General features: G+C 38.5%; 1 protein-coding gene across 1 annotated transcript in view; it reads left to right on the top strand.

Annotated features, from left to right (window-relative positions):
• KLHL4 (kelch like family member 4) overlaps positions 1 to 24239 on the top strand; it is a 1295922-nt gene that overhangs the window by 1037558 nt on the left and 234125 nt on the right. The window contains exon 8 of the mRNA XM_044056990.1: positions 5841 to 6003. Coding sequence (XP_043912925.1) covers positions 5841 to 6003 — 163 coding nt within the window. The remainder of the gene's footprint in view (positions 1 to 5840; positions 6004 to 24239) is intronic.

Here is a 24239-nt window from a genome sequence, read left to right as displayed (position 1 = left end):
AATTTTTAATCTATAAACACTTTCCTTAACATGCTGTCTTACTATTTTGTCTGTCACTTTAGCCTTCAGTCTGTCCATTACAGATACTTTGGCTCTTTTTCATCCATATCAGGAACCCTCCAACCCCACTTAAGTGAACTAGTGGCAAAAAGAATACACAACCTACTGATTGATTGACACCAGCAATAAATTCACGTATGCTACTAAGAAACAATGTCTATTGCAATCAATACTTTATACATAGGTTAGCAATCCCCATCCCAAAAATTAAGGATCTTCTCTCAAAACTCCACCATCCCCTACTCAGACTTGTACATTCAGAAGACATTCACTCAAACCCAGGGCCACCTCCATTCACGCCTCAATTACAGAACCCAATCATCTTTAATATCAGAAATAAAGACCTTAAAATTGCTTGCCTTATACATGCAGTCTTAATAATAAATGGACTAGTCCTAAAGCATGGCTGATAACAGAAAATCCACATATTTTTGTTATATCAGAAACCTGGTTGAAGGATGATTGCTGCCCTTCTAATTTTATACAGGACTACTATATCTATAGATATACATAGGTTCAGAAATTAGTACTAGGCTAACTGCCATTGCGAGCCATTTTAAGCCTAGCCAGTTATCCCCTGTGAGATTCAGACCCTGTATCTTGTGTTTGTAAGGCAAACTCCTTAACCATTAGGCCACCCTCCCAACCTCTACATATAAAGATATATATTTTATATAGATATACATATATATATATATATATATTTTTTTTTTTTATTATAATATATATATATATATATATATATATTATAATATATATATTTTTATTATTTTATATATATATATATATATATATATATATATATATATATATATATATATATATATATATAATGAGAGCAGAGCAGACCCTAGATCTGGTAACAAAACGTCAATTCTAATCAAAAGGAAAAACTCAATTACGGTTGTGGATGTTGCACTAATTCTTGAGCTACAGATGACAAGTGCCTCAACTGTATTTGCTCTAATATTGCATTAGGTAGGCATCCTCTCAAGTAGATTGCCACAGTTTACATCCCTCCACCCTCCTCTCTGTTTTCCATAAAGATATATAACATATTTTCCCTGAAGATTTGAATAACAACACAGTATAAAAACCTTCTGTAGAGATAAATAAGAAAGTGCTCCTCATTCTGACCATCTGAACAGAATGTTGCAGCAATTTTTCCTGGCCCAAATAATACAGGCTCCTACTCGAAACAGTAAAAGAACTGTCTCTAGCTGCACACCTGACCTAATAATAACCAGCATAAAAATAGGTGCCTTCACACTGACATAATCCCAAATGCTCTGAGTGACCACTCACTCATTAAATCCATTTGGTCATTCAGAACATTTAAAAAACATTCCCAAATAACTGAAGGAGAACTTTTCCTAATGATAAGCTACCAAATCTCAACACCATGCTCAGTGCTATAAAGTGTACTCCCCCATATGCCATGTCTGAACCCACCTCTGCTTTAGAATTGTTCAACACAAAACTGACCACAGTTCAGGATACACTGCAACTGCTTACAAAAAGAAGGTTTAGATCAGTGTTGCCCGCGGCTTTCAGTGGATATTAAAAGCAAGAGTAAAACCAGAGATTCAGCCTGGGAGAACTGGAAAAGGAACCCCAATAATATAGAGCTACACCAATCTTTTCTGAGTTTAAGGAAAGAAAAACAGAATAGCAGCAAATACTGCAAATCCCTGTACCTTACACAGAAACAGGAAGCAAACTTGTTTAGACCCAGTTTGGAAAAAAATAAAAGACTTAACAGTGATATTCAATAACTCTTCAGCTACCAAAAATGAACTAAACATTGAATCACTCCACATTTGCTAATGATTATGCTCTCTTTTTGCAGTCCACCATAAACAACATAACTAAAGCCTTTCCAACGATTTATTCCCCCATGCTCTCTCAAGCATGTTATGCAGCAACCTTTCACTTCTCAGAAATTTCAGTAAAACAACCCAAGTCCCTACTTCACAAACTCAGCAATTCGGGATCTAAATCCAGCAATCTTCATCCCTCCTTCCTAAGGCTTACAGCTGAAAAAAATCACTACCCCCCCCTTCCTTATATCTTTAACCTCACTGTCACCACAGGTACTCCTCCCCACAAACAGCATGCAGGTATTGCCTCTCTAGTAAAAGTCACTTCTCCTAATAGGCTGAAGGGTAATAGACCTTTCTAGCATGTGCGCTGTCACCAAAACATTTGAAATACTTTTATACAAGGAACTTGTTAAGCACATTAACAGCTGTGCCCTGTTATATGATGTAAAGCATGGCTTTCGCAATGCCTTCAGTACCGTTACTGCACTGGTAAAGAACATTGATACCATTTATTGCAACCGGAATGAAGGATTCTTTGCTGACACAATGAGGGCTTTTGAAGCTTTCAATCATACCCTTCTTGTCAACAAATGTAAAAGACTCAGCTTTGGAGAGAACATTACTTGCTAGTTTTGCAGCTATCCATAAGACAGAATCATCCAAGTCCATAGCAATGTCTTATCCACTAATGCTGGTAAATTTAATACAGGTGTACCACAAGGGTCTGTGCTAGGTCCTCTTCTCTCTCTGTTTGTTAATGACCCCCCCCCCCCCGAAAATTACCAAATCTTAAATTAATCATGTATGCAGATGATATGCTGCTCCTGCAATCCAGTACTAACCCTCTGACCTGCAGGCCAAGTTTCAGGACAAGATCACTCGGTTACACTCCTTGTCATCTAGTAAAAAAACTACTTATTAACCACAAGAATGCCAAAGTCATGTTTCTTACCTCAGCCAAGAAATGACACACTATTTCTCATATTCTCTTAACAGATCTTAATGGGAACAGAATAGCTAATGTTGTTGAACAAAAGTATCTACACCTAATACTCAACCCTACCCTTTCCTTTATCACACACATACACAGATTTTGTGACTACTAAAGTCCTAGCTCAATTAAAACTGTTGCAAGATCAGTCACTTCCTTACATCTGCTGTTTGCAGGACCATTGCTAAAAATCTTTTAATAAACAAACTAAAATATGCCCTTCTTTTTCTTGTTATGCATTTAGCCCACAATACTCACAGAATACAGACTGTTGAGAAAATCTGCAGATTCCTTCTATTACCAAATGCCCAGATGCACCATTGCAGTATGCTAAAAGAAAATTAAATGGCTATCGGTGCCTCATAGGTCCACTTTTCATCTAAGTACTCCAATTTACAAGGTGCTAAAATACATGGTCATCCCAACCTAACCCCCTTTAAGAGTGAAGCTGCCTTTACAAGACAAACCTCATGCATTAAGAAGTACATAGGTCAACTATTTCAGTCTAGTACACCCTCCATTCAAAACTGCGGTAGTGAGAGTGCCTTCCCTAGACTGGGACCTGCTACCTGGAACCACTTGATTACAGACAGGAAAAATGTAGAAACAGTTAAAAGCTTTAAAGATGCACATAAAGGGCAACTGCTGCCATGACAATGGTTAGGTGACTTACAATCCTATGTCATGAATAATAAAATACATATAATAAACTTTTCTTAACCTCTTAATGTGTCATCTCATATGCAAATAGTTCACATGCATATAGGGAATTGTGTGCTATATGTATGATTGTATTGTATTTTATGCACATCTCAGCTTGGATTTTGTATTTATTTTTTTCAATGCACTCTCACTGGATCTTTTAATCTTACTTATTTGCATTCAAAGTTATCATTTGCTCCAAATTTTGCTGTGTACTTATTTTGTATGCAATATTGTTGATTGAAAGACTGTGATGTATTTTCTGCTCTTTGAGCTCAGGTCATGGCTGAAAAGATTCAACAGACCAGTCCACTTACCCAGTGAGCAAATAGTAAATAAATAATATAAATTTCTAAAACTTCCATATGCAGTTAGTCGAGAACTGTCTTTGAAGAGCTGGTTTTCAACAGACTGATTAAATAGCAATCTGTGCCAGTAATAAGCAATTTTATCAAAGCTTGCAGTGAAAATAATATTAGGCATAGGGATATGAAAAAAGCCAGTACAAGTGTTTGGAAACTGACATAAACAAGTAAAGTGGAGCTGTTTATGAAGAAAATTTTGGGCAGCACATAATGGAGAAGTATACATTTTCAGAGGCTGCTATAGTGAGTTGGGTAAAAATGTTTGTATAATGCCAATATATATCAGCTGGATTGCTTCACTGAAAGACACAGTTCTCTTCTGATTTCATTCTGATACTCTAACATTAAACTTTTCATTCTTTAAGAGATCTTAGAGAATATAGTGTCTGTCTGGAAGCCAGTCATGCCATTTTGTTTTATACCTTGACATTATATGCTAATAGCCTTAGTTATAAGGTAAACTATTTCAGTTATCTCCTGCAGGGTCTAAAAGCAATGTATCCATCACAGGCAGCATTTCAATGAAATGACCTTCAGACAAACAGATGAGGATTTGATCGTATAAACTCAGTTTAACATTTTGTAAGATTATAAATCAATTACATTTGTTTTGTTTTACTGTGTCTTTCAGACATGCACCATTTCTTAAACTGTTACTGAATATATATATATATATATATATATATATATATATATATATATATATATATATATATCGACAGAATCGCACATGAATGAATGTTTACAATGCCAAAAGTCATAAGAATGAGAAACCAGCTACAGACGCCACACACCACTCAGAGGTTCTGAATGGAGATCATGGTACAGTAACGATTGGGAAATTTACCCTTTTCCCCAGTGTAGTGTGATCTCGGAGTTGGTATATATAATTTGCAGGGGGTGTGGGGAGCACAGCCCCTCACATGGGGGATGCAGGGAGGCTTTCTCCCCTGCAAAAACATAAAGGTAAATTTTTGTTTTGAAATGGTGTGTTTAAAAGGAGCAGCCAGTTTTTCATTCTTATGACTTTCGGCATTGTAAACGTTCTTTCATGTGCGATTCCGATCTTTTTGTCTTGTTCTTTTAAATTTCATTTATGTGAAATTTTGATAGACTGAGGTAGATCCACACATACACACACACACACACACACATATATATATATATATATATATATATATATATATATATATATATATATATATATACACACATATATATACATATTTTTTTCTGATCCCATTAAACAGGACAGCAGGTATGCCTATGTTACTTACGGTAATCATTTTTTTCACTAGTGAATTGCAGAACCTACACAAACATTTCATCAGGTCTGCTTTAGTTATACTGCTATACCACTTTACTTTTAGATGAAATTCCCAATACCACACAGAGCATTTTCAGCTTCACTGCAGACTATTAAACTTTCATAAACCATGTTATTCCAAGGGGAACAAATGCAGACAGCTCAGCGGAAGCACAAGTTATATTTATTTGTAGATTTCTTTGCATTTACATCAAAGAGATTGTGTGCACTTTTCTTTGATAATTCAGGAAGCACAGTTTTGTTAATGTTACACAAACTGCTTTAATTGAGAAGCACCAAATATCATCCATCCATCTGCATTTAATAAACAGTTTTAAGTTCATTTGCTTTATGTGCATTATAAGGGAAACTTGTCAGAATGTTTCTTTTTCTGCCTGTTAAAGGCAGTGTAATGTTCATAGAAAAGTACTGTACAAATAGCAGTTAAAGGTGGTTTATACAGTACTTTTCTTTTTGCTAAAGAAGCATGGAAACACACACAAATGAGAAATGGACTTTTCTGAAAATCTTTAGTATGATATATTAGTCTGTTAAAAACACTCTGACTTCTACTTCCATAATTTCACATTTAGGGGTAGCAGTACTTGAAGGACCAATGTACGCAGTAGGTGGCCATGATGGATGGAGTTACCTTAACACAGTTGAACGATGGGACCCCCAGGCGCGTCAGTGGAATTATGTTGCCAGCATGTCAACTCCACGAAGTACAGTGGGGGTTGCTGCATTAAACAGCAAGTAAGTAACACAGATCAGTACAACATAGTCTCATGATAAGGGAAAGTTCAGAATTTTCACACAAAAATGATGTTTCTTATTTGCATAACTTTATAAAGTGGGTTAAAATATCCCAAGGTATGCTGTTCTTATAGTTTCTGAATATGTATCTTAAGCATGTCTTAAGAAGACAAAGTTGTAAGAAACCTGGAGCTGTAATACTACTATAATCATGCCAAATATATCACTGTGGTTATGGAATCATTTTATTAAGGAATGTGATCTGTACTTCCTTCAATGTGAAAGACTTGGAGAAAGATCTTTCTGATATACTGATCAGAGAAAATATGACATGCCTCTGTGTATAATGTTGACTGTTGCTATCAGTTTTAAGTTATGCCATGTTATCTTTAAATTCATTAAATAAATTATTTTGTTTCATATTTATTTGTGCACAACTTAATTTTTTTCTGTTTGTTCTGAATATGAGGAAGCAGTGGAATCTGACTGTGGTCAGGATGTAACGGCAATCCCATGATCGACTTAATGACATTTCCATTTTAAAAGGTGGCCAGGGGATCTACAGGCATCAGTGCGTAGCTAGGGTCTGTGTGTTTTCCCTGAAACTAATGCTGATGGCCTTGTGGATTTTAACATGTATTGTTAGTGCGACACATTTAAAATGTTGAATTTATTAGTTTCACTCAGTCCTTCTGTGATTGCAGTTATTTGGGTGATCCTGTCCTAAACAAACTTCTGAGGCTAGCTGTACCCTGTAACGTGACACCTGCAGGTAGATATAGTGTTAGATGCCAACGATGAGGTGGCATTGCGAATGTATCACTTGCAGGCTTACATCACTTGCAGTGTAATGACATATAGATATGATGTGTTAACATCTGTATGTGTGTGTCATGCTCAACCAGTATCTGCAACTGAAGACTTAAGTAGTCTTTCAGATCTTTTGATTTAGATATTGTTTATTTACTTTACTTTATATAAAGGGATATAATGATCATTCTTATAGTTAAAGTATAGGATTGTTTTACTGTCACATGCAGTTTGTTTTATAGCAGTATGATTTCTGTTGCTTGGAAGCATGCTGTTTTATGCTGAGGTCTATTTGGTGAGAGGATAAGTCTAATACAGGTGGGCCTGTAGTTGCTATCTGGAACTCTCTTCCTCCCTCTCTAAGAATTTCTCAAAACTTTGATCACTTCAAAACCCAGCTCCATTCCTACCTCTCCAATAACAGGAAATGCACTTGCACTCTACCTACCTAATCCTGCCTAATACATGCATACATATATATATACATAAACTACCTTCCACCTTACCCAATAGGAGTTCAATCATATTTACTGTTTTCTTACATATGTTTCTTTCATAGCATTCTCAGAATATTTAAAACCTCAGTATAATAGTGACTCTCTATTATTGACCTCTAATTGTATTTACATGTAAATATGCACTGTATTGCGGTAGCGTTATCGCATCACAGCAAGATGTTGTGCCGTTCAATTCTCAGCTAGAGCGTCTTCTGTGTGGAGACATGCGTGAATGGGCGTACCTTCATTGAAGGTTGTGCGTCAGGGCTGGCAAATTCGGCACATAAAAAATCTACTGCCAATCATTAGCAGACGGGTTTCTCTGTGGCGACTCCTAACCGGGAAAAGCCGAAAGTCACAAATAAACCATACTATTGTAGATATTCTACTGTGCTTATGTTTTACTACATCATTTTTACTAATTGTTTAATTGTAACTATGTCTGCTATGTTTTGTGGAGCTTTTCTCCCCGGGCCTCCACTGAAAACGGGCCCCTTGATCCCAGTGGACCTCCCCGGTCATCAAACTGAAAATAAATAAATTGTGGTATTGATTGTTTTTATACCCTTTTTTCTTCATTTTTTTGTAACCTGCATATACAGTCTATTTTCCCTTATTGTATTTATTTATTGACATTTGATTGCCTGGAAAGTCTGACTGGGTAAGTGCCCATATTTAGTGGAGGTCCGGGGAGAAAAGTTCCAGAGTATTACAAAAGCATTTTAGAATGACAATTGTACAATCTTCAAAAATAATACAAAAAAATCTACAGTTTAAATATAATACCAAATTAGACAATGTGAATACATTGGTTAAGAACAGATACACCTTAGAGAGAAAGATTTAAAATTTAGGGAAATTTTACCCACTTTATGCAGAAATTATAGGTTAGTTTAATACAAACAGGAATTGAAATGTGAAGTGAGAGAAAAAACAGAGTTATGAGACATTTAGAAAGAGTCAGGACAGACATTGATTGAAGTAAGGAACTGAGTGAAGAAGGGAGAATAAAGAGTTATAAGGTCTGAATAGGTACTTTTTCATTCATCACTCCACTCCACAACACCAAAGTTAGGACCAAAAACACAATTTTATTTAAGGTTGAGTGCTTTCCTCCCCTAAGAGGGACTTCATCAGAACAAAATCACAATTCAAACCCAGCCCTTTTATATACATCCCGCATTAACTCAATTAAACAATTAAACCATTAAGCTTTGCTTAATTATTTACATCTTAAAATCCACATATAAAAACAATATTAAAACAATGTTATACTATATCACTTGTTATACAAAAATACACTAAAATGCAACAGCCAAATTCAACAAAAGCCACCATAAAAAACATTCCTAACCCTAAATGTGTTTCAATACTTTTTCATATTTAGGGATAGAGCAAAAGCGATAAAACAAAAGCACTCAATAAATATATTTTGGAGTGGATCTTTGACTTGGTTCCTTCGTTTTAACTTTATATCAGTTTTTGTGGTGTTTTAACCATATTTAAGGATAGAGTTAATCCTGTAGCTGAGCAAGAACAAAGCCACATTTTAGCTAGGAAGCCTTTCAGAATGGTTTTAAACGACTAGAGTTAGGGTATTGACCAGAGGGTTAAAGGTAAGAAGTTCCAGGCCTTAGCAACATGGTGTGAGTACAGACCATGCCAAGCAGATTTCATAGGTTTGTGGATGGAGAGGATTTTGTGGTCATTGGATCGTAATGACTGATTGGGAACATAATTGTCTAGAATGGTATACAGGGCTGGACAAGCAGATGGATTTTCGATAATTTTATAGGTGGTAAAAAGCTGTGTATATGTTAGCTGATGGGGTAGTTATAACTAATTTAGACTTTTTAGTGCTATACAGTGGTGGGTTCTGAAAGCGGTGTCTGTGCAAATTTAGACACGTTATTATAGTGTTGTTCCAGTTTTGATTTTTGTGATGCCTGGAGGTTAGTTAAGGATGGGAGCACCATAAAGTTTTGAGGGGAGAAGGTAGGTAGTGGCAAGTGTAACTTTAGTTGTGTTGCTGAGAAAGATTTTGGTCCTCTAAAGTATCACTAGATTTTGGTGAGTTTTTTTAAGCAATTTTGAATATGCAGGTTAAATTTAAGATTATCATCTGCTGTCAGCCCTAGTAATTTACTATGAGATTATGAGAAGTGACTTCAGTGGTTGTATGACTGAGACAGGGAACTTTAAATTTTATTTTTTCGGAAAAGAAGGATTTGAGGAAAAAAGTTTTTTTTTTTTTTTTTTTTTTTTTTAGTTGAGCTCGAGTTGTGAGTTACAGAGCCATGTTTCAGTGTCTGTTAAAGCTTTCTGAGTATTTATTTGAGATGTGCCTGGTTGTCTGATATGCATATGAATGTGGGGTCTTCTGCATATTCTATTATAGATGCCTTTTGTGTGGATGCATGGAGAGTGTTTGAGAGAATGATAAAGAGGAGTGGACCAAGGATAAAGCCTTGCGGTACACCAGTGGTAACTGGGAGGTAGGGAGAAACGATGGAGTGCCATTTTATTTACTGATACCTGTTGAACAAGTAGTTCTGAACCATTGAAACCCAGGCTAAGATAGAGCTAGTGAAGACATCTGAAGTAGAAGTTTGCTGTGACAAACTGTGTCAAAGGCTTCAGACAAATCGAGAAATAAGGAGAAGACTTGTTTGCCATTATCTCTATCTTTATTGTCAGTAAGTTCAAAGGTTAGAGTTCAGCACTGGTACTGTGGGAGGAACTGTGGCGGTGTTGCATGGGAGATAAGAGTTCTTCCTGCAGGGCATAGTTTAGGAATTATTTTTGAATATATTTTTTTTAGTATTTTTGGAGCTGGAAGCGAGACGGGAGATAAGATTGCTATAGGTCTAAAGTTAATTATGTTTCTTGAATATCCTTCTTTGTGTAAAGGGATAATTTGTAATTTTTGTGAGAGAGAGAGAGGGATTCCTGCACTGACCTATTTAGGACTGAGATGTGGCTATCGGCTTCTGTTTTAAGGTACTCACTTAAAAGGTCATTAGCTTGGTTTGAGTTTGTTTAAGAGTAATTTTATGTAAGATGTTGGCAGAGATTTGAAGGTGAAAGTGGATGTGGTGACATGTACCTGCTGGGCAGGGTTGGGAATAGATTTTTTGGGAATCCTTGGTTAGGGATGCTATTCTGTATAAGTAATAAGAGTTAATCACCTGGGATTAAAAACATTGTTTCTTCCTTGGACCCAAAGCCTACTGAAAACTCTTGGCTAACTGTTCTTAGGGGTCTTTGCAGAAATGTTGCATGTACTTAATATCCCCTACCATCTTTCAAGGGCTGATTAATCAAAATCAGGCTGGTTGTGATTCACTGAAGTAGTGACAGTTATGTAGTGTTATAACTTGACCCAGTGTTAGCTATATTACCTGCAGGGATGTTATGAGGTAAAGCTCTTTATGAACATTTGTGATTTTTTGCCATCAGCAAGTTGCCTGTGCAGTGTACCCCTCTGCTTTTATTTAGGCTTTATCTTCTTTCTTTTTTTTCCTTATTGTCTATTAACTAGTCTACAAATGTTCACTCATGGTACAGCCATCAGAAGATTTTCTCTTACGACCTACATTCTTTGCGCATGCAGGCTCACAGACGGTGTGTAGTCATGAATTGTAAAGCCCTGTCCCTGCCCCTATAGGTGAAGTAATCATTTGTAGCCCAGTACCCTTGCAGATGCACAAGTTCCAATCATCTCTAGAAACAAGTCATTACTATGCTTCACAACATATGCCTTTACAATACTCGTCCCTGTCAACTCCTCTAATGCCTTGGCTGATAATTAAATCTGGGCCGACTGGATCATAGCCTGAGGTTTGTTCATTTTTACCATGGACCTAATGCTTAGGGTTCATTCACCGAGACAATGCACAACCCACATATTTATTGTCAGGAGTAAATTACTTGTCAGCACCATCACAGACATCAAAATAAGACACTGGATTATAATTTGACAACGCCAAGGTTTATATCAAAAATTTGCAAGGTTGGTGCTGTACAGGTTTCTTTGTCTACTGAGGATGCAATAAACAAATGTCCTCTGTGTAAAGGGCATGCTGGTTTGAAAATAATCCATTCTGCAGATAGTGATTTAATGACTGCAGCTGCTGCCTGGTAGAAGGAATCTTTTTCTTAGTAGCACAAACAATTGTCTGATGATGTAGATATGTCAGTGTTGAGATTTAGAGGGAATGCTCCACACCAGGATGACTTTGATTTAGGAACTACTGTTGAGGCAGGTGTAGAAGTAGCATGTAGGAAACTGAAGTTGTATTTTTAAAATTTCCAAACGACAGGCACATCATAGGTAGGAGAAGAAAAAGGAGATGGTGGGTGCTGTAAGAAGTGCATATGCCTTAAACTAGGTAACTAAGTACAGGAACAGCAGGAATAAACAGTACAGTAACCAGTGTCAGATTTAATCGTTAATGCCAAGAGGCTTTGATTATGTATCTATTTAGAAACATGCAGTCCCTCAGTAAATAAAAATAACCAGGCCTGAATTACTGAGATCTCTAATGAGGATTATTTTCCATTTCATAACCTTCCAAAATGATTCTAAGTAGTCTGCAAACATTCAGTCATGGTGCAGCCATGAAACAGGGGATGGAAAAGAATTAGGAAATGCACACCTTAGATGTCACTAACATCTGCCTTAATTAACTCAGACAAAAACTCTTATAGTAGCAGGATTTGTTGACATGATTATCACCAGTATCATCATTTCCTGTCCTAGTTAGTTTAACGTAGTTCCAGGATAACCAAACCAGACCTTCATGTATATATATATATATATATATATATATATATATATATATATATATATATATATATATGGGTCCTAGTCTCATTGTCGAAATACGGTTCATCGGCAGACACAATTTAGCGAAAGTGCATTTTATCGAAAATGCACTTTTGCTAAAGAGAGAGTGGAAAATTAAAGAAAGCATTCAGTTTGCATGCACCGTTAGTTGTAAATCAACGTATAGTGTTCATTTACAACTGATGAAACTATCGCTGACATCGTGGTACAGTGGAGATAAAGGAATATTCCCTTTTCCCCACTGTAGTGCGTTCTCAGAGTGAGAATAATAAAGTAGGGGGTTGTGGGTGTGGGGCTTGCCCCCCTGCATAACACTGTTTGATGTGATTTTTTTTTTGTTATGTTTTTTTTTTATGTTATTTTCTTTAGCGAAAGTGCATATTCAACAATATGCACTTTCGCTAAAGTGTGTTATCGGAACCACAATTCGATGAACTGTGTTTTTGATAATAAGGATAATAAGATAGAGATCTATATATATATATATATATATATATATATATCTATCTATATATATATATATATATATATAAATATAATTTTTTTTTTTTTTGTGCGAGAGAGAGAGATACCTTGCTTTTTTAAATATACTAACTCTGTGGTCATATAACAGTATATGGCAAACATCACAGAACCAACCCTCCATATGTAATACTTCATTACTGAAAACAGTATAGTCAAAAGCACAAACCAAAAATAAAATGTTCTCCTCTCTAACTCGCAGTCCCCCAAAATATATGAGACACATTGGACATAAGAAACAGTAAACTTCAAAAAAAACTACTTCAAAAATAGCGATCGTGACGACTACATTCTGATATTTCAGTCATGATACTTGGGTACTTAGAAACACTGCATATGAAACAGCCATTTCCATCTAATGATTATAGGGAAGTACAGACTATCATATCATATTTGTAATACAAATTGTAAAAAAAAATAATGTAGGACTGAATTGTGTGTCAGGGACTAATGGCAGTGATTTTTGCCTGTCTTGGTGTAGTCCTTTTTTAAATAACCCATGTCATCAAGCCATGACCTGAACCCCAAACCAATTCATAAATACAAGGGTTGGTATTACTTTTACCCCAACTAGGGCATGTGGGTTATAAAATGATAATACTAGAGATGATTATGTTGACAAATCTTGCTACTGTGAGTGTTTTGTCTCACTTATTTAAAACAAATTTCAGTGATATCTGGAGTGTATTTCCGTAAAATACTAATTTCTCATGCTTTAGATACAGGTCTCATTGAGTGGCATTTACTTCATCTTAAACAATGTTTTGATTTACACATCACTTGGATTTATTTTAGGTTGTTACTGTTAAACACAACATAGGAAATGCATTTGAATAGGGTAGTGGGTGAGTTGTGTACATGGTTTCCAGGTCTGAGTACCTGACCAAACCATTTTCAGCTTGTATAAATATGATTTAGATGTGCCTAGTGACATTTGGTATGTTAACACTGTGGGTATTATTAAATCTGTGAAATTTATTAATAATGTAATGGGTGCTCTCACCCTGCACTGTGGTCTTATTAATAATGTAGAGAATGCCTTCACACTCTGCTGTGGTCTTATTAATAATGTACATGATGCTTTCACACCCTGCTGTGGTCTTATTAATAATATACATGATGCTTTCACACCTCAATGTGGTCTTAGTAATAATGTACATGATGCTTTCACACCCCACTGTGGTTTTAGTAATAATGTAGGGGGAAGTTTTCACACTCCATTGTGGTCTTAATGTTTTGGAAGCCAGATAAAAATGTGACTGTCAGTCCAAGTGTATTGTTTCATGCATTTGAGGCAAAAGAATGAAAAACTCAACTCTACATCACTTGGTGTAGTTTATGGATATCTTGATTAGAAGTGATGGAGTCCTCACCTTTATGTTTCACACTGACAAGTTATGAAGTATATTTACCACACAGTCAGAGAGACATGTCAAGATACTATTAGGGCAGAAGTCCAGATGTCCTATCGGTAATACATAAACATGGACTCAGACAAGACTTAACAGAACTACACCTCTGTTTTGTCACATTATAAAATCAACTCCAGAAAACAAGAATACATGAATGTTGATGTGCCATACCAAATCTGTGTTCATTTATCTATGTTTATCCATGTTTGTTTATGTTATCATGTGGTTAGAAATTATATAGTCCTTTCCTAGAATGCATTTAAGACTTATTTTGTGTTTAAGCATTAACATTTGATCAAAGTGTTCAGCTTGCTCCTTGTGCGTCCTTTGAGGAAGGAGATGGTAGGCCCAGTCAACTGATTGTTCCCCTTGCACAGGAAAAAAGCAACCACAAGTACAGGAAGCATAGACTTGGGATGACAAGTCAGTGATGGTAGCTCTCAGTGGATGTGTGTGTTTGTGTGTGCGCGCGAGTGTGCATATGTGCATGCGTGTGTGTATTGGAGCACACAAACCCCATGAGGAGAGTATATGATGCTGCACCAACAATGCAGGTGCCCACATTAGCCTCCAGGGGTGGGGGTTGGAGCGATGAAAGAGAAAACCTTAAATGGTCTGAGCTGGGAGCATAATGGCATACACAATCAGCTTCCTCTCATTGGGTGAAGCCATAGAAAACTCTTATGGTCAACAGGCAGCAGGGAGAAAAAAAATAATCAAAGTGTTGCCTAGTTCTAAGCTGAAGGGTATACAGAGAAATAATCATAAGACTACCCATAATAACATAACTTATAGTATGCAGTGTCTCCTTTGTGTTGGCCAGTGATAATTACAGTATGATATTCAAGTAAGATTGTGTGTGCATGTGTGCGTGTATGTTAAGCACTGCAGATTCAAAGGCTGAACTGTTAACTGACATTGTGTATTTCAGACCCCGTTCTGTGATGGTCTTGCAGCAGACAGAGTAAACACAGGAAGATGGTCTGTTTCAATTGAGTATGAATGTGCTATACAGTGATGAACTTATTTCTGTTAGTATGCTGACGTGGGTTATACAGGTATCCATTCAGACCTGCTGAAGGCTTGATCAGAAGGCCAAATCCTGAGTAACCAAACATACCAGGTATAAATAAATGCCTGCAATAAGCCATAACTGCATCATGTATTACAGTTTCTGAAAAAAACAGAGGCAAGCATATAAAACTGACACGCATTCTTGTTCGGTATCCCAGAAAACGGCTAGGTCATTCCATTTTAAGTAATTTGTTTTGTGGCTTTCATAGATAATTTCAGACGTGAAGTTGGTTCCTGTTTTTATTAAAAAAAAAAAGATAATTTAAATAGATTTGGTACTTCACTCTTGTTAACATCAGTAGGTAGGCTAATGTTAAGGCTAATCTTGTTAGCAGAAATTCATATCTACTTAGTGAAAGGTACTGCATAGCATTAATTTCAGTGGGTGCCAATTGAAAGGAGTGCTGGACAAATATATAGGGTACAATGGAGTCAACTTGGTTTGTTGTAATTTCTGAAGACTCTCAGTTTCTGTAATGATTGCACTTAGGGAAGAAACATGGCAGCCATTTACTTTTACTCTGTAAGAGATAGCCAGAATGCTGCATGGCTGTGCTTTCGAGTTAGCCATAGAAAGTGGAGAGTTCGCCTTGCAACTGGCTGTCATTTTCCATTGCAATGGCTTGTCTGTTTACATTGTAGAAACAACATTATGGTATGTATAACAGTATTAATATATGGTTAAAATATAGGCTGTAATATATTTTATCATGGCTCATGCAATGAAAACAAAATGGCAGATTCTGACTGGTCATATTTTGACTGACTGATAGCATGTTCCAGTGAAAGGTGGATTATCGCCTGTTAGAATATTATAATTCCTACTATGACACAGTTGAAACATCCATCACTAGCAAGTCCCTATCACAAAGAAACAACCCTTAATGGAGAAGTGATGCAGCCAAAGCTTACATTTTCCTTAACATTCACTGACCTAAGTGTAACTTTGCTTATTTTACTTTAGTTACTCTCAGCCTGAAGGTGAAACTTGATTTAAACGGCTTATCCTTGAGAATGCTACAAAAAAAAAAAAGTCTCTTCCTGATTTTTTTTGGTTAAAATCTGAGGAAGAAAGCAGTGGTTTGAACGTTTTGCAATTACTTATCCATTGTGAAATTTCAGTTCTCCCTTGCAGGGGTGTGAGTCATAGTAAGAACTCACTGTGCAAACATTTGGTACCTTATCAAGCATGATCTCTGAGACAAACCTAGCCAATTAGTAATAAATTCCACATCATCATACCCACCAGTATGAATAATTCCTTAAATATACTAACAACTGTTGTGAAAGGTTACTAGTTTTTAAAGAGTGTGCAATACTGCAGCTCTGAGCTAAGCATCCCCCACCCCCTTCTTGTCTAGTAGATCTTCATTTACAAGGGTGTCGGAACCACAGGGTGAATGTGGGTGAACGAGCTCCCACTTTCAATATATTCATTGTTTTTGCTATCATCTGACTTCTCAGCTAAAATATATATATATATTCAAGTATTGGAGCAGAACCTTGTTTCTTTATTTTCTGCTACTGTATTTAAATAAGAATTTTGTTTTTTGCACTGTTTTCAACTAATGGAGGAGTTTGTGACCTGTGATATACAAAGTTTACACACAGCAGTTCCCCACAAAGTAGGTCTATTATGGTTTGGGGAAATTGTATTGCCGTTTGGTTCTCCATCAGTGTCTGACACCACACTTATCTGTGATTTTATGGAAACTATTCAACAATAACTTCTTGGTTTTTGAAGGGGAGATGTATAAACAGCTACAAGGTGTTGCAATGGGAGCTGCTTGGGCCCCCACATTTGCAAGTGCAGTCCTTATTAGGTAGGAACTCACAGCCTTCTTTAAACTCCCCCTTTTTGAAAAATGTCTGGGTTATTTTCAATAGCTTGATGATTTGTTGTTCATCTGGCCTGGTACCAAGGTCCAGTTGGAAGCATTTCTAGGACAACTACATTCTAGTACTTCTTTTCTGAGGTTCACTTATCAGATTGATTCTGAATGTATAAACTAATTTGATATTGAGATTATGAGAGGAGATATGGGTGGCATGAATACACAGATTTTTAGAAAGACCATCTTCTGCAATTCTTTTATGTTTTTCATCAGCTACCATCCATTTCACCAGGAAAGGGGCATAGTGAAAAGCCAGCTTATCAGAATTTCCCATTTGACATCTGATGACTATATGTGTTCACAACATTTTGATATACTTAAATGTAGGTTTCTTTACAGAGGATACCCCATATCTTTGTATGACAATCTACATGAGGAGGTATGAGCAGAAAGACACAATAGGTATGCTCCAATTACAAAATATGGCCTGAGCTCTGGTGACTTTAAACAATGTGAAGGGGAAGGTAAGGAGTTTGCAGGACACACCAACATGGTGCTACATTACTCCCTCAATGTTAAGGGCATACAAAAAGTGCTGCAGAGAAATTGGAGTATTCTGCAATGTGATGAGGGGTTAAGAATGTATTTTCCTGAACACCCAACTTTTACCTTCAAAAATAAGCCCAATATAAAATGCCTATTGGAGAAACCAAAAGGTCTACACAATGACTTGTAGGTGACAACAAAATGTGGCCATTGTCATCAGTGCTCATTTATTGAAACAATATTTGAGGGTGATTTGTTGGACAAGATTAGAGCCATGAAGGCTTGTGATAAGTTCAGTTGCTGTACAGTAAGGATTGTTTATCTGGCCAGATGCACTTCATATCCTGCTTTTTATATATGCAAGACTTGGAATGCATTTAACAGGAGGATATATCAACATTTTTATAGTACATCCAAGAAAGACAAGAAAAGTGCACTGGCCATACATGCTTGTATAAGTTAAGAATTTAAAAAAAATGTTCTTTTCTAGGACTGGAACAAGTGGAAGCAATTGGCTTTTGTTGGAGACTGGGAGAACAAATTGCTGCACAGGGAAATGTACTGGCAACTTAAACTTGATGCAGCAGATTCACCCGGTCTTAATGATTATATGTCTATATCGAGTGAACTTAAAAGAAGCATGAATAATATCTGATGCATTTTATAGAACTTTACAGTATTTTATAGCATCTTTTATTAATTATTAACTTTTTTTCTTTTCACATGTTTTTCTTTGCAAGTTAATATCTCTTTAAACATTTTCTGGGTTTTTAGGACTTGCAGCATTTAGGTTCATAGGTTCATACTAGGCTATCTGCCCTAGGGCATTTATAAGCCTAGCCAGAGTGTGTTTGGCTTTCGCCACCCATTTTAAATGAATTTTGCTATGCCCTTTTTCAAGGTTAGTATACTGTGCCTCTGTCTAACAGTGACACAGAAGTGATACCCGGGGTAAACCTACTATCTCCCATCCACTCATCAAGATTCCTCTTGAAGAGAGTCAATGAGGGACTCTGCCTAACCTGGACTGGGATTTTATTCCAGAGTGAAGGGAGCCTCTGGGTTATGAATCTGTCCCTCCAGCATGCCCTATTTATTTCAGTGCTGAGGTTCAAGTCTCTCGAGCGCGTAGCTCAATGGGATTTGGATTTTCTGAGGTGCAGCATGTCCCTTAATTCCGGGTTGGACATGGCTTTATACGTCAGGCACAGATTGCCTCTGAGCAGGCGGTATGCCACTGAGTAGAGCTGGAGTTTCTTTAACCGGGCAGCATATGGCATCTGTTTTAGCCCTTTGATCCTCTTGGTGAGGTACTTTTGGGGTCTTTCTAGTTGCTGCGGGTGTCTGGTAAGGTACATCCCAAAAGGGGCATTGTACTCAATTATGGGCCTGATGAGGGATGAGTAAAGAGGCACAATGACCTCCCCTGATCTAGATGTAAATCCCTTCATGATTAGGTGGGCTATATAAAATGTTTTTCTAACCACTTTGGCCACGTGGTTGTCAAATGAGAGATTGCTATCAACTTGGGTCCCCAGGTCCCTAATTACTTCTTCCAGATTAATGGATTACCACCTATGTGGTAATTTGTGGGCACTTTGTTTTTGCCAAAAGGGATGACTATACACTTTTTGACGTTTAGCTTGAGGCCATGGCTCTGGCACCAGTTGTCTGTTTCTATGAGGCCCTTTTGTAGGATGCTTGTGTCGGCTGGAGAGTCGATTATGGCGCCCAGTTTGCAGTCATCTGCGAACTTGGTCAGCCACAGTCCTTCCGTGTTAGCCTGTACCTCCGAGAAATATATACCGAACAAGAGAGGTCCCAGGACTGAGCCTTGTGGGACGCCACTTGTAACTGGTTTGGAGTCTGACATGGCTCCAGCAGTTCTAACCATGTGGGTTCTGTCCTTGAGCCAGTTTGCAACCCATCTAGTGACATAGGGGTTTATATTTAAGCTGGTGAGCTTATCTATAATGCCCGAGTGGGGTATTGTATCGAAGGCTTTTGCAAGGTCCAGGTAGGCTGTGTGGACCACCTTCCCCTCGTCAATGGCCTTGGTGACTATTTCAAAGAAATCAACCAGGTTTAAGAGGCAGGATCTGCCCTTAAAGCCGAACTGGGTAGGATCCAGTGACTGTAGGTCCCCAATATCTTTATTTATGAGGTCCATGATGATCCTTTCCATAGCTTTGCAGACCAAGCTAGTCAGGCTTATGGGGCGATAGTTTCCAGGATCCGTTGAGGCACCACCTTTGTGGAGAGGGACCACTGTTGCTGTACGCCACTCTTTGGGTACATATCCTGTAGTAAGGCTGAGATTGAACAGTAGTTTTATGTTTGGGTTTAGTTCTTCTTGGAGTTCATGTAGGACGCAGCCCGGGATACCGTCTGGTCCCATTGATGCTGTGTTTTTTGCTTTGGAGAGGGCGGCTGTTACCTGAGCATCTGAGATGTCAGGGGGGCAGCACTCTGCTGGGATAGATATTTGCCCTTTTGGTGGGGAAGGGGGGGAGAAGTTTGCACTGAACCTGTCAGCTAGGATGTTGGCAATGTCTGTGGGTTCGGTGTATTTTTTGTCATTTTGGACTAATTCTGAGCATATCTGGGAATTCCCACCCAGGTTCCTAACATAACTAAAGAAAGCCTTGTGATTATCCTTAGTGTCCATTTTATGAGTGCCCGTAGTTTTTTGCTAATACTGATCAGAGATGCCTTCCCTTTTTGGGATTTTGCTCTATCATGTAGTAGCTTCCTCCTTCTAATGTATAGTTTGTTTATGGCTGGGGTCCACCAGACAGGACGCCTAACTTTGGAGGATTGGGTCTTGGTTTTATTTGGGATTGCATGATCCATGCATTCCTGAAGGAGTTCATAGAATGCGTTTATAAAGGATTCTGCGGTCTGGGCTGTATTTTCCACAGCCCCGGGGGCTTTGAAGGATTCCACCTCGGTTTTGAGGAGTGTGAAATTTGCTTTAGAGAAGTTGTTCACTGTGGTTTTCTGGGCAGGGGCTGGGGTCAGGATGTGAATATCTAGTGAGATTAGTTTATGGTCTGATCTTACCAGTGAGGGACACACTTCTGGTCTGGAGCATAGAGTCCCCATGTTGGTGATGATCAGGTCCAGTACGTTTTCCCCTCTTGTGGGAGTGGCAACAAGTTGTTCCATAGCATTTGAGTTTATAAATTCTAGGAACCTTCGGGCTAGGGTGTTGGAGCTAGAATAATGCTCCCAGTCTATGTTAGGGTAGTTGAAGTCACCCAATATAATGGTGTTTGGAGAGACCTTCATATTTTCCAGTGTTCTCAGGAAGGCCGAGTGGGGTTCCTGGGTTTGGGAGGGTGGTCTGTAGCAGGCTATAAACTGGAAGGCAGTTTTACCCACTGTTAGTTGCACATGGATAGTCTCTGATGCTTCGTACTGTGCCACCAACCTGGAGGTGTGGGTATCTTTGACGAATATTGATACTCCCCCTCATTTTGTGGTTCGGTCCAAGTTTTGGGGCCAAAAAACATGGTATGAGGTATAACCTGGTAGTGCTGGGGTGCTCTCGGGAGCCTTGAACCAGGTTTCTGTTACTGCACAGATATCAATGTTCTCCATGCTAAGGAGAGTTTCGAGTGGATGCATCTTGAGGTTTAGACTTCTGGCGTGGAGTAGCATTACTCTTAGTTTCTTATCCCTTGTGATACCTATGGGGGTGGGTTTGTCTTTTGAGCCTTGCCTAAAAAAGGCACTATGGGGGTGGCAAGAGCCTTTGCCAATATCCGAAAGCCCAGGGGTGACAGGTGCAAGCCGTCCCTAGCGAAGCATCGTGGCTTGTCGAGCATGTCATCCCAGGCAGACAGGCATTGGATCCCCTTTGAATGACACCAATACTTAAGCCAATTGTTGAAATTGATCATCTTGTCTTCATATTGTGGCATCATTCTTGGTGAGGTTAAGATGCTACTCAAGGTCAGGGTCATACCGGCCTGGGCTACATGCTCAGAGAGCTCCTCTATGTCTCTTTTCATGCAGTCCAGGGAGGTATGTCTCAGGTCATTCACACCAGCATGGACAATGATGGAGTCATATTTGTACTTGCCTTTGTGTGACCTGAGTGCTTGTGTTATGTGGCGGATCCTAGCGCCCGGCAGGCAGCTCACCATGACCTTCTCCTTGTTCAGCCTGGTGAGCGGGACGTCAGTGTGCCTGACGATAGAGTCACCTATTACAAGTGTATCAGGTGTGTTGTTTAGCCTTAAGGGCTGTGACTGTTCGGCACACTGGCTTTGTGAGATATGTGTTGCACATGTTTTGTTTTGGGGTAACGGTTGCTTGGGTGTCTGCTTTGGAGGTCTCTGCTGCTTAGGCAGATTTTTATTTAGAGCCTCCGAGTATGTTTTTGTATGTTTATGTGTTTGGTTTGCTGTTGTGGTAGGTCTATGTGAGACTGGAATTGTAGTGAGTGTGGTTTCCTTCTCTTCCTGACTGGTTATGCCAGTACTGAGTTGAGGGAGCTTAGCCTCCAGTTTGGCTATATGGTTACATCTCTCACATGTGTTGGAATTTGTTGGGAGGAGGAGAGGGTTGTCTGTGTACATGAGGCAGTTGTAACATTGCCTCAAGATTCCCAGATTCACCAGCTGGACCAGAGAGGAGATTGACAACTGACCTTTGGACATGCTAGAATAGTATTGGGAATTCCTTTATAATTGAAAAAAAGGGCCAATGGGGAACAAAGTACTCAAGGGGAGTTTGTGAGGGTGTAGTGCTTTTAATTTTTTAGTGCTGACTTATATAATTGCTTTAGTGAGCAAGTGCCAGGTTTAGAGTGGGAATAGGGTGTTTATTATGAGAACTAGATCACTTCTAAGGGAAAAAGTGAAGAGCAGACTTTGTGGAGCTGAGAATGGTTTAAACCCAATAAGTGGCGCTGCCCGATGCTGCGCTATGCGCAAAATTGCGCAAAGCCGCGCTAAAGCGGGTTTTATACAGGGGGACTTGAAAGAGCTAGAAATTGGCCCAAAACGGCCAATAGACTACCAGATTCTTGTGCTGGGAACACTCCTCCAGGGATAGATAGGCTGCTCCAAGCTCCCCACTGCCACTGGTGAACAAAGAAGCCTCCCTTTATCCAAGAAAGGAAATGGGCAACACAGGAACTTTCCAAAAGTCCAGAATACAACAAAGCCTGTATTTGGACTACTCTAGGTCAGGAAAGACAGGAAACAAGGATTTTTTTTTTCTTTTTTGCAACAAACAGCAGGAAAATGCAATAAATATGTAACACAGGCTAGCGCACTTGAGTGTGTAGCCTCAACAGGTAAATGCAACAAACAGGACAAACTTTAAAAGTGCAGGTGCAAAAACAACTTTAAACAGTTTAAAACAGTTCAAGAAGCAGAAATTGCAGTAAACTGCTAGATCGGACAGTCGCCTAGGTAGTAGCAGGAAAACAAAAACACTTTTATCAGGTTAGCAGTCACTCTTTTAGCCTCTCTGCTGCTAGCACCACTCTGCAGGACCACAAGGAGCTTGGCTGAGTAGTAACAAGTGCAAAAACCGCGCCAAAGTGGGTTTTATACAGGGGGACTTGAAAGAGCTAGAAATTGGCCCAAAACGGCCAATAGACTACCAGATTCTTGTGCTGGGAACACTCCTCCAGGGATAGATAGGCTGCTCCAAGCTCCCCACTGCCACTGGTGAACAAAGAAGCCTCCCTTTATCCAAGAAAGGAAATGGGCAACACAGGAACTTTCCAAAAGTCCAGAATACAGCAAAGCCTGTATTTGGAGGTCAGGAAAGATGGGAAACAAGGATAATTTTTTTTTTTTTTTTTTTTTTTTGCAACAAACAGCAGGAAAGTGCAATAAATATGTAACACAGGCTAGCACACTTGAGTGTGTAGCCTCAACAGGTAAATGCAACAAACAGGACAAACTTTAAATTACAAGCGCAAAAGCGCGCTAAAGCTGGCTTTAAAGCAGGGGGTTAGAAAGAGATAGGAAATGGCCCAAAACGGCCAATAAGCTACAGGTCACTGGGCTGGAACCACTCCTCAAGGGACAGATAGGCTGCTCAGAGCTCCCCACTCTCACTGGTGAACAAAGAAGCTTACCCCTATCCAAATAAGGATATGAGCAACACAGGAACTATGACACAGCCCAGACATCAGCAATACCTGAAGACTGGACTATTCTAGTTCAGTAAAGGCGGGAAACAAGGATTTTTTTTTTAATTGTTTTTTTGTGGGGGATGTGCTTCTAAGCTTTTAATCAGCATTGCAGTCTCTGTAACTCATGGTTCTGAAGAGGTCTGTTTACAGACAAAAGCACTTAACCATGATTTTGCTTGGTGTTTTTACATTAAAGGTTCAGTTCTGTGTGATTCTCAGCTTCCTGGTAGTTTTTTTATTTTATATTTGGTGTTTCTGAATGAGTCACAGGAACTACTTGGTGGTTTATTTTTTAACATTTTATTTTAACTTTTTTCGCTACACTACTTGTTCAAGAGATTTAGTTCCTGCTGCTCACAGTTAAGGCAATGGACGCTGAGGGAATCAAACCCTGGACCCTTAGACCATAAGAAGCACCTAATTAACAGCACTTTAGTGTTCTATCCTAACTGCCAGACAAATTAAGCAGAAAAAATTTCACCAAGGCAGAACTAAACTCCTGGGGGTTTAGCTTGATCAGTTTTTGATATT

The sequence above is a fragment of the Protopterus annectens genome, chromosome 15.part0, assembly GCF_019279795.1.
Source record: "Protopterus annectens isolate FY-2018-M chromosome 15.part0, PAN1.0, whole genome shotgun sequence".
Classification (NCBI taxonomy): Eukaryota; Metazoa; Chordata; order Ceratodontiformes; family Protopteridae; genus Protopterus; species Protopterus annectens.
Note: the sequence above shows the minus strand (reverse complement) of the source record. Positions and strands in the feature narration are given on the sequence as shown.